We start from the raw sequence: 11,694 nt of genomic DNA, 5'->3' as shown, positions 1-11,694 counted from the left end.
GGGTGGGCTCTAAATCCTATGACTGGTGTCCTTTGAGAGAGATTTAGTCACAGACACGGAGAACAAGCGACCATGTGATACCTTGATTTCAGACATCTGGCCTCAAAAACTGTGACAGCACACATTTCTGTTGTCCTAAGCCATGCAAGGCACTTTGTTACGGCAGTCCTGAGTTAAGGTCCCTGCCTCTCTTATTGGCTGTGTAAATTATGGGACCACATTGAGCCCTGTCCTCAACTGCAAAATGGGTGTGAGGACCCAGCTGGTAGGTGATGCAGGGTGGAATTAACACAGGTACAAGCGGTGGAAAGCGTCCAGTAACAGAGGGCTTGTGCTCACTCCACAAGTCCCAGCCACATGGAGGGTTTAGCCTCTCCTTGCCCCACGTACCCTGTGTTGTCAACGCTGCCAACACACTGGTCCCCAGGTCTGGTCTGTTGGTGGTCTGGCTGGCTCCCACTCAGCCTTCAAGCCTTGCATCAAAGTCACGTTCCCAAGAAAGATTTCCATAAGCCCCATTCCTCCCCCTACCTCCAGGTGGAGCTGGTCTCCATTAGGAGTCCTTCACTTGTCTGCCCTTGTTTGCTGCACTCAGCACTTCAAGGCTGACGCCTGACACACAGAAATGACTCCATCCTAAACTTTCTATTGCGGGACTGGGGTTGCCAATTCAAGGGACCCAGAAAAAAGCAAGTCATCGATGTGCTTTCCTTTGGGTGCCTGGTGTCACACCAATTCCCATTTGGTTAGTGGTGACTGAGTGACTTGTGTTTCAAGAGCAAATTAAATGAATAGCAAGAAAATAGACACCTGCCACACCAGCTGTCATACCGTCATCTAGGGGTGACTATTTTGGGGAGGCAGCCATTGGTCTATGTATAAATACTTACATTAGGTTTCATTTTTGTTTTATTTAAAGTCTGTTTGGGTACAGAAAACACACACACACTTAACAGGTTAAAATATCCAAATAAAATTTACTGCAACTTTTGTAGAATTTTATTTGTGCTACAAGACATGTTGCATAGGAAACTATTTAAAGCCCCTGAGGAAAAAATATCCATGGTTTAAGGTGCAACTGGTTTTGTTTCTTCTTTGGGGAAAAGGTGATAGATGGTCTCTGGGAGAAATTAGGGGTGGAGTTGAGAAGCACAATCGAAGGTTATATGGTGGGATGACTGGCGAATTGTGTGTCCTGGTTCTTGCAGCATAAAATAGCTAGTGTTTGTTCTTTTTTTCAGTCTGTTGGTCTTCAGTATCTGAATAAGCAGCTATACGTTTCAGGCCAGTAAGGGAGTATACATTGATTATACTACGGAAGTAACATGTTTCAAGAAAGCAGTTTTAGAGAATGAGATTCGGGATCCCAAATGGTCCCTGACAACTGCAGGCACACGGGATGTGTCCTGGCACATTGCTGAGGATCACCTCACTCTACTGATTTGCCAGTATCAGTCCTTCCTCCTGCTCCCTTCCAATACGCGACATCTACGACGCATTGTGAGATTCACACAGCATGTCTGCACCCTAAAGTTATTAATGCAACACTGTGCCAAGTTCCTGATTTTATGTGAGACACATTTTCATTTTTACAAAATGCTCATCTTGCTCAGATGATCTTTACATTGTACAAAAAATGGTTTCATCTAAACTATTACTTCTTTCTGAGGAGACACAGGTACACCAGGAAGGAAGAGGGGTTAAGCCTTAGAGGGAATGAAATGCGGAGTTTGGCAAATGGCAGCTGGCACCTCCGCACATCAGCATAAGGCGTTGCTTGTGAGGCCAACCGCAGCATCTGCAATAAGCACGAGAGTCGGTGGCCACCAAGGCTCTGATTCGGTCGTGAAGTTTTCTTCCTGTCCACAGAAGAGGCAGCAAACTCTATGGGAAGCACTGCTTTGACCCCAAGGAAAAAACAGTACAATGGCCTTGTAGCAGCAGGGACCACCTCGCTCTCCAATGGCATTCCTCTTGTCAATGACTAATTGCACACTGGCAGGGGCCCTGAAGACTGTCAACTCACGGCTGCTTTCTCATCTATTGGCGGAAACAGCTCAGGGCACCTAAATGCTAATGCGGGACTTCACTCTGCCCACTAAAGCTCACCAAAGATTCACATAGTCTGTGGATGGTCATTTACTACCAGTGAGGCAAAGCACGGAAGACAATCAAATCCCAGGAGGGAGCAGGACCTGGGGCCTTCTCAGAAAGAGTGAGCTGTCCCCGTTTACTGAAAAGCCACTTTTTCCCACGTGATTCACCTTCTTACACGTAGGGAGTGAAAGAGGTCCAACAACCGAACGAGTGTCTTTCCGGACTGAGTGTTGAAATGCAAAGTGTGGCCGGGAATCAGAAATGCCCCCGGTGACCTTTAAATACCTATATACATCTCTAACATAATTTAAAAAGGTCTGTAACAACATAAAAACCTCAACAGCCTGTGCCCCTAGTAAGTTTTCTTTTAAGCCTTTATGGTCCATAAAAAAATTAGATACCACCTTTCTCATAGGTCCCTTCCCCCCATTCGTTAAAAAAGTGATTTTAAATTTAAATTTATACTTAACAAATAGAAAGCTATGTGATTGGCAATGACCTGCAGTAGGCAGTCCCTTCAGGCCTCTCCCTCGATGGAGGAGGGCGGCGCACGATGGGTGTAGGCCTAGCTGGCGGGCCCTAAATCTGTCTGAGCAGCCGCCCCTTCCTCCCTCTTCAGCTCTGTGGTGACAGCAGGGCACCCGGGGCACAAGAGGGCTTGCACTCCAGAGCAGCAGGAGGGGAGGGGACCCATTCAAATCACGAAGTCGTCCTGGTCCACAGGGCTGAAGGCGGCTGCTCTCAGAATGTCCAGGGAGTTCACCAAGATCAGAGTCCCAGTGAGGTGCTTCCAGCGCTTGGTGATGGGGTTTTTCATCTTGTCCAGGCCCAGGTGCAGCTCCTGGATGACATCCCGGTAGCTGTCCCCGATCTGATGGCTCCAGGTGAGTAAGAAGTCATACGCAGGCTTCCACATGGCCTGGGAGGTGGAGTCGTAAAAGACAAAAGGAGGGAGAGAGGAAGAAAGATTAGGAGACAGAACGAGATTTGTTCCTATTACTTGGTGCAGCTTCTGCAGTCACTTTGGGACACTCTTTCGCGAGTGAGACAAGCCCACAGAAGAAACAGTGGAACCATCTCAGGGCCAGGGTCAGCACATTCCAGAGGGAAAAGCAGGGCTTTGCGCAAGAGTAGGTGCACAACAAATGAATAAACAGAAAGGATTTCTCTTTCCTTGCAATCCTGATGGCACTTTCTCTCTGTGCCATGTGTTTGGAAATTCATCCCATTCATAAAAGACAGCTTTGTCCTCGGGACTTCCTGCTTCCTGGATCTTGCAAGCCTGAACCGTCTTCCAGGAAGCTTACTAGGGTGCCCTCCACAAACGTGCGAGGACACAAAGGCCCTCTGAGCAGGAGCCCGGCCACACCGGCTTTGGCCCAAGTTATGTAACATAGCAGGTATCACTCCAGTCCACAGCGGCTCACAGAGGCCTCTGTGTATGCGTTATTGCATTATTCAATCCTACGGATGGTAATTTAAGATCAAAATGAGCAAGGGACAGGCCGTTCTGTTTGTCCTTCCCATGTCGTGTGGAACAGCCTTGACATCCTAAAGCCAGGGCTCATGACAACCAATCCAGAGGACGGCTCCCACTCAGTGAGGCGCACCCAGGGCTGGGCACATGCGTGCACATTTCCACCTGTCGCGCCTTCACAGAAATGCCGTGAGGCAGACTTTTTGCGGCTGCACTGCATGGGTCCAAGGAGCCCAGGGACAGAGGGGCTCGGCGAGCTCGAAGCTCAGCCGCTGCTCACCTCGCTGTCCACAACCCCGTTCCTGTCCCGGTGGGGAGACTCGTAGGCGTCCATCTGCTGCTTGGAGACCTTGGCCAGCTTCTCAGCCAGCTCCCGCCAGCGCTGGGCCACCTCTACGGCCGTGGTCAGGAGCACAAAGTCCTGGATGAGTCTGACCACCAGGCCCTGGCAGTCCATCTTCAGTAGGGCCTGCAGAGGAAGAGGCACAGCGTGAGACAGTGTAGGGAGTGGGGCAGGCTCTGCTCCCCGCAGAATTCCAGCAGATGGCGCACGAATGGCCATGGGCTCTCTATTCTCCACATTCCCTGGCCTACCAAATGTCCCCTGAAATCGATCACTGCCAGGACTCACGGGAGAGAAGAGATGATGTGCACAGCGTGCCAGGTTCACCAGTGTCTCCCTCCAAAGCCCACATCCACCCAGAACCTCAGAACGTGGCCTTACTTGAAAATGGGGTCTTTGCAGATAGAATTAAGATGAGGTCCTTCTGGATTAGGGGAAGTCACCAACGACTGGCGTCTTCATAAGAAGAGAAAGCAGACAGAGAGGCAGAGGGAAGAAGGCTGCGTGAAGACGGGGGCAGAGACTGGACAGATGCGGCCACAAGCCAAGGAATAGAAGGAGGGTTGAGCCAGCAGGGCCTAGGAGAGGCAGGCCTGCAACGCCTTCTCCCCCACCGCTTCCAGACGGAGGCCACCCTAGGACCCCTGGCCTCCTGAATGATGAGAGGACAAGTGTCTGTTGTATGAAGCCCCTTGGTTTGTGGTCATTTGTCTTGGCAGCCCCAGGAAGCTAACAGACAGGGTGAATATGGATTATAGTTGTCACCACTCCCACTCTCTGCGGACACCAGAAAGAAACGAATGCATTTCACCAAATAGACACCATAGCCTGAGGCCGAGACGGACGGAGGGTGAGCTGGACCTGCTGAGCATGCGGTGCTGACACTGGCCAGTTAGAGAGCACTGCGGGCAGAAGGGACGAAGGCTGGGGGACTCAGACCCAGGGAGACACCCAGGGAGAAGAAGACAGAGAACAGAAGAGGCCCGGGGCAGAGACACAGGGTGTACCACCAAGAACCACGGTGACCAGGAGATCCACAGACCTCCCCCAGGACTGTGCAACACGAGAAAACAGTTTCCACAATCGGTGGGACTGCTCCCATGTCAAAGCTGCGAGAACTTTCTACTGTGTCTTTAGGACAGGGATTACTAACCACAGAGGAAGTCAGAGGGGAGGTAACAGGACAGACAGCCCTGCTGGGACAGTGAAGTCCCAGCTGAGGCTGGAACAACCACGTGGCCGCCTTGGGACTCAATTCCCACCTAAAAACGGGGGCTGGATGAGACAGGCAATGAACATATGGCTCAACAGCCTAATATATCCGGGGCACCCCAGGCTGGGGTCAAACTCACACTTCTGGTTTAAAGAAACAAATCAAATTGGCTGGTGCAAGCCAGCAGGCCTGCTAGTCCTGTACACTGTGCCAAGTCACATGACTGCCACTGGGTGTCATGCAAGCGACTTTGGCGCCATCCTAATTATAAATGAGGCTGCACACGGTTAGTGTGCGGCTCTGAGCCAGTCAGGATGATGTCACCAGGAAGGCAGGAGAGCCGCACGCTGGGTCTGATTCTTGCCTGAGTCTCCTCTGCCACAGAAGGCACAGCTCACCCCCACCCTTAAAGCTTTCTCTCATCCAGCAATGGGAAAGGCTTGGCTTCCCGGGCACAGCGGCCCAAGGCAGCCCAGAGACGGTTTCTGACGCTCCCGTGAGGCCTTGGACAGGCGAGTTGCTAAGAGGAGAGGAAAGTCACCAGGCCTGATGTTCTTTCTCTCTACGCTCTGTTTCAGCACCTGAGGTTGTCATTTGAGGACTCCAAAGTGTGCTAAAAAACAAACAACCCCCCACCCCCGCCAACCACACCGCTGGTGCCAGCGCTCCTTGGCCGACTATTTTGTGCCGACAGCAGGGTGGTCTTGCTAGTGCTCATGCAGTTGGCTGGGCTGCTTACTTCAAAGAGGGCCCAGCTGTTTTAGACTGAGCATTCTAATGTACACTTTATGTTTACTTGGGGGGAGTCTAACAATACAAAAAGGTGACCTTTTTGGCGACGTGTGGCATGCATTAGCCAGAGTAGGTGACTCGCGATCCTTCTAGGTGGGCCCCCAGCATCTCAATCCATGCAATTTAAAAAGAACCAGGAGCGACAGATCATTCTGATGCCTCCCTAGATATGAGAGGCTGACAGCCGGCTACCAACGAGGCTGGCCAGAAGCGGGTTTGAGGACCTGGTGGCCGTTTCTGTTTTTGTAGAAGCTACTAGAAACCCAGGGCTTGCTGCGAGCCAGACACTGGGCTCCTCCACTCCCCAGAGCCCCCCATGAAGCAGAGGCTGAGTTCAACCCACTTTACAGAAGAAGCTGAGAGAGGGGAAGTGGGTTTCACACCTAGAAATGCCAGAACCAGAGCTGCCTCCGGGCACCCAACCCCAGCTCCTCCCTGCTGTGTGGGCCGCAAGGCACCTGTTCTACAGATAAGCACAGGAAGCCTGCAGACCCCAGGCTTGTCCCGGGTCCCACAGCTGGAAGTGACAGGTGTGCAGGCAAATATGCAAACTTCTCAGCACTCGGCCAGCGGCCTTCCCAATTCCGTGAGCCCCACATGGCATTGGGAATTGAACCGAATGTAATACCGGTCTGGATTATGCTTCATATCAACTATTTATATATTTCAGAAGAAGGTCTGTTTCAATTTGAATTTGGATATACTCAAAATAAATTGTTTTTACAAATTAAATGTTGACTAGATTTGTTTCAGAAGATAAAAGCACACAGGTGTGTATTCACGTGTCAGGAGGGTGTGTAGTAAGCTGGTAGGCCGTCAGATCCTAATTTTCTTGCTGTGGTGGGAGCCTCGTCTGCGGTCCTGGGAAGGTGTGCTGGACCACCACAGGGTTTGACACGAAGTCACTCAATGTCCCCAACTCAGCTCTTTCATGGCTACTCAGCACACACCAAGCTCATCTGGCTGTGTGCACAGCTGCCTGGTTCCAAAGCGGCCTCGTTTTCTAGGTAACAGAACATGTCAAAGTCACCTGCTTCTGACTCGAGTCGTTCCTGGCACGAGTGACCAAAACCGCTCTCTCCCCAGGGGAACTGGGCACAGGTCCCCAAGGTCCTGGGAAACACAGGTGTTCTCTGGCCCCTGGGAAGGAGAGCGCCTGGACTCCATCCAGGGGCAGCCAAGGTCCCATTTCCATGGATCCTGGATGAATGGAGAGGTCGGCACTTCCAACACCAAGAATGAAGGCATCTCTCCCTCACTCACTTACACAACTTTTCCTGAGCCCAGCCCTGGTTTAGTTTGTTACAAACCACCCACACCATCAACGAGGCATAATTGATGCATATTTTTAAAGGGCAAATTTTGGGTGCCCACCAATTCTTAGCAATAGAAAAATTTCACAGCAGGGGGCTCTAGCGCTATGAACCTGATCCTTGCAGCTTCCTCTTTTTATGGGCATACAGGTACACCAGGAAACACACTCGACGGACTGATGCACTACCCTGGTTTCAGCTGGAATTTTGTTAAAGTGAGCACACCATGATTTCAGTCAGGGTGACTGAACTTTATAAAGGGACAGATAGTATTTTTGGCTTTGTGGGACACAGGGGGCCTGAAAGCCACAGACAATGCATATGGGAATGAGTGTGGCTGAGTTCCAACAAAACGCCATTGACAGGAATAGCAGGCCCGGGGGCCAAAGTTTGGCAACTTGCTTCAAGAGATATTCTTGTCCAGCCATGGTGGCTCACCCCTATAATATCAGCATTTTGGGAGGCTGAGGTGGGAGGACCACTTGAGCTCAATGATCACTTGAGCTCAATGAGTTCCACACCAGTCTGGGCAACACAATCAAACCTTGTCTCTACTACAGACAAAAAAAAAAAAAAAAAAAAATTAGCTGGGTGTGGTGGCACCTGCCTGTAGTCCCAGCTACTTGGGAGGCTGAGGTGGGAGGACTGCTTGAGCCCAGGAGTTCGAGGCTGCAGTGAGCTGTGATCACACCACTGCACTCCCACCTAGGAGACAGAGCCAGATCTTGTCTCAAAAAAGGGGTGGGGGGGAAATATTCTTATAAAGTACAAAGAAATACAATTTAGGTTTTTTTGCTGCATGTTTATTCCATCCTGCTTCCTTCCCAACATGTCCCAAAACTGGAGGGGAAGCCTTCTGCACACGGCACCTGGACAATGGGCCCAGCCTCCTTCCCTCTCCCACGTTAACAGCCACAGGCTCTGGCTTTGGGGCTACCTGGGAGGAATCCCTCAGGACCCCATCCAATGCACACTGTCCATCAACTCCTCCTCTTCTGGAGGTTAAAGTGGGTCTTCTCCCAATTCAAAGAGAGTCCCTCCACACCATTCTTTCCCGCCCCAATGCACCCCATGCACTTGCTAGCTTCCTTATTTCTGTTAGTTTTCAAGTCTCTTTGGGTTTATTCCGGCCCCCACTCCACTCCTAAAATGACCACCCTCCCTTGCTTTGCATCCCACAGCAACTCCTTCTCTTTCTCATAGAAACTTCTCCACAGCGCCCAACATGCCTATTTCCCTGCCTCCCGCAACCTGACCAAAACGCCCCCGCTACAGCCATCACCGATGGCTCCAGGTCACCACACCCCACAGCTTCGTTCTTATGGTGGATCCAGGACCAGTTGTGACAGCTCACTCTGGCCCCTTAGGAAGCTCTCCCTGGGCCTGAGGCCACCGTGGGCTGCTTCTGCCCCCATGGCTGATGGCCACTGCTCACGGCCATCTCCAGCCGACTCCCCTTCCTTCCCCACCATAACAGAGACCACGTGCCGAGTGCTGACAGTATCCCGAGAATTGGGAATAGTCTCTTGCATGAAAAGGGCGCTGTTGAATGATAAGATTTCTGATTCTTAAAAAGCTGGGTTCCCTTTCAAAGGCCTCCACCACTGCCAGACGCCGCCCCTCCTCTTTGCCTGACAGGAACCCACTGACCACACAGTGTTTCTGGCCAGTCTACAGAGGACGCACAGCGAGGGTTTCATGTCCCCTGCTTCCTGTCTGACGCCTCAGGGGGCTGAAAGAAAACCCTACCCTGGAATCATGCCACCGCCACCATTTTTTGTACATGGGACCCACGAAGGAGCACAAGGCTTAAATGTGAATGTGCACGTTTCTCCTTTCATAAATATTCATGTATCCCCCTACGGCTTATTGAATATGTATATTTGGCCACCAATATCCATAAATTTTTGCTGCCTTTGCCCCTCCCTTGAAGTCTCTGTTTTTGGCTTCTGGCAGGAGGCTCTGCTTCCCAACCTGTCAGAATAGCCACCCGCAGGCTGCAACCCTTTATGAGGAATGAGGCTCTCCTTTCCAAATGCACAAACCTTGTCATTCTTCAGCTGACACCATCATGGACAGAGGCTCTGGTGGGAGAGAGGTGGCCAGGACAGAGGGGTGCTCTGAGTGCAGCCACAGCCATGCTGCTGGGAAGGGGCAGGCAGAGGCACTGGGATGCCTCACGCACGGGCTCTATCAAAAACAGGCGCAAAAGAATGGAAAGAGGAAATGGAACCACAGAACAGAAGCATGGTATGGCCACGTGAGAATGCCTCCAGCTTGGATTCTTAGCCCAGCCCAAGGCCTGCATTCATTCATTCATCACTCATTCATTCATTCATTCATCACTCATTCACTCATCCATCCATTCATCACTTATCCATCTAGCACCTCAGTGTTTCTTATGTGCCAGGGCCCTTCCTCTCATGGAACCTATGTTCAGTTAGAGTAATAATGAGAAACAAGTGCACAAGAACATAAACAAACTTGTTTCTTTTCTTCTCTTCCTTTATCTTCAAGACAGGGTTTCACTCTGTTGTCCAGGCTGGAGTGCAGTGCTGCGATCATAGCTCACTGCAGCCTCGACCTCCTGGGCTCAAGCAATCCTCCCACCTCAGCCTCCCAAGAAGCTGGAACTATAGGTGCGCACCAACACACCTGGCTAATTTAAAAAAAAAAAATTGGAGAGATGAAGCCTCACTATGTTGCTCAGGCTGGTCTTGAATTCCCGGGCTCAAGCCATCCTCCTGTCTCAGACTCCCAAAGTGCTGGTATTACAGGTGCGAACCTGCCTGGTTCCATGCCTGGCCAAAACAAACTGCTTCTGATTCAAGAAACGCCATGGAGACAGAGGACGATGGAGTGCACGGGGCTGCAGAGAAGGACGTCCTGGAGAGACAGCATTTGAGCCACCAGCTGAGGGAGATGAGGAGGTCTGGGAAAGGGAGCCCCAGGAAGACGAACAGCATAGCATCTGCAGGGGCTGGAGGCCGGGCGAGCTGGGTGTGTTCAGGGCAGGGGTGCACGGAGCATGGTGGCCCTCTGGGGTGGGATGGGTAGGGCCAGATCTTACAGGACTTTGTGGGGCAGGGGCAGGGGCAGGGGCTGACCCCGTTCTAAAGGCAGTGGAGAGAGGAACAACCCAGGTCGCATTTGATTCCTTTTTCCTTCCCATCTCCCTGCACACTGACTGCCTCAAACTCTCACACTTTCCACGTCATTTAAACACTGTTTCCAACCCAAGGCATCAGAACAAGGACACCGAAAGCTATGCTAAAAATGAGAGGCAGGGGGTGGCCTGGCTGTGACTCTCTGGGAGGGGCAGGTAAAGTGGTGGCAGAGGCTGCAGAAATCATGGCAGCCCTGTGATGACAAGCAGAATAGAAGAGCCAGTTTTCAGGGTCTCCTAATAAACGCCCTGGGAGAAATCCGTCTGCGGTTTCTATAAGTTTGTCCAAGATGATGACTGACACAGGTGTGGGGGGCGGGTGGGGACACTGCAAAACCAGTTTCACTTTATCACCACAAAATCTAACCTTGCCTCAGGGAGCCGACCTGGCCAAGGGCAAGTTTCACTTCCTTCTCTCTGGGTAGAGGAAGGACTCGGGCACAGAGGACACACCCCTCCCTGGAGCGGACAGGGAGGCCCACCAAAAAATCCCCTCCCAGAGATGCTCACCAACTGAATTGAAAGAGTTTGATCATTTACGTCTTTTGGAAAAAGATAAAAAAGCAGGAAATGAGTGTAAAAGCCACCTCCTTGATGGTGATTTTCCACAGCTGGTGTGGTACTCCTGGTTGTGTCATTTTTCCACCTCTGGTGCAACGTCCAGGTGAGTGTCCTGGGCTCACCAACGCTGTCAGGTTCCACGACAGCACGCACGGCCATGGCTGTGGTCTCGGGGCCGCCCGCACAAAGGCTCTCACAGGATGGAGGCGCTTTGTCTGCCACTGTGCTGGATGCACCCGTGAGGAGACCAGGCCACCGCCAGGCACCAGGTTCTGGAAAGTTATTTCACTGGAGAGCCGAGAGGTGTGCTCTGAATCACACATGGGTGATGGCTGATGGGAGGGACACAGGCCATCCCCTCCCTGCAGGTGACCCCACATGGGGGCCCGGAGGCTTCCCTGCTGCGTTTGTTCGCTTCCTCCCCACCCAAATGCAGTGACTTCCTGGTTGCCAAGGTGGCCCCCCTGATGGCCGCTTCCAGTTCCATCTCCCTCCCCTGGGCAATCTCGTGGCTCCATGCTTCTGGCACTGCACACAACTGCAGGCCACCCGGAGAGGGTCTCACCCGACTCCTGCCCCACTCCTGCCGGGCTGCGTCCCTTCTGTCTCCTGGCTTAACATGGGCAGCCGAGCCGGGTATGTGCCACGTGTGACGCTTGCCTGCACACCTGTGTCTACAGGACACTCCGGGCTCTACCAGACAAACAGGGCTCAATCCAGGGGAGCCAGGGA

At 51.9% G+C, this 11,694-nt stretch overlaps 1 protein-coding gene across 1 annotated transcript in view; it reads right to left on the bottom strand.

The window, feature by feature from the left end:
* Positions 1-891: 891 nt before the first annotated feature.
* The window catches only part of SH3BP4 (SH3 domain binding protein 4), a 103,073-nt gene continuing 92,270 nt past the window's right edge, over positions 892-11,694 (bottom strand). The window contains exons 5-6 of the mRNA XM_003278555.3: positions 3,855-4,043; positions 892-3,016 (exon numbers count right to left, since the gene is read on the bottom strand). Coding sequence (XP_003278603.1) covers positions 2,792-3,016; positions 3,855-4,043 — 414 coding nt within the window. The 3' untranslated portion in view covers positions 892-2,791. The remainder of the gene's footprint in view (positions 3,017-3,854; positions 4,044-11,694) is intronic.

Source organism: Nomascus leucogenys, chromosome 22a (genome assembly GCF_006542625.1).
Source record: "Nomascus leucogenys isolate Asia chromosome 22a, Asia_NLE_v1, whole genome shotgun sequence".
NCBI lineage: Eukaryota > Metazoa > Chordata > Mammalia > Primates > Hylobatidae > Nomascus > Nomascus leucogenys.
Note: the sequence above shows the minus strand (reverse complement) of the source record. Positions and strands in the feature narration are given on the sequence as shown.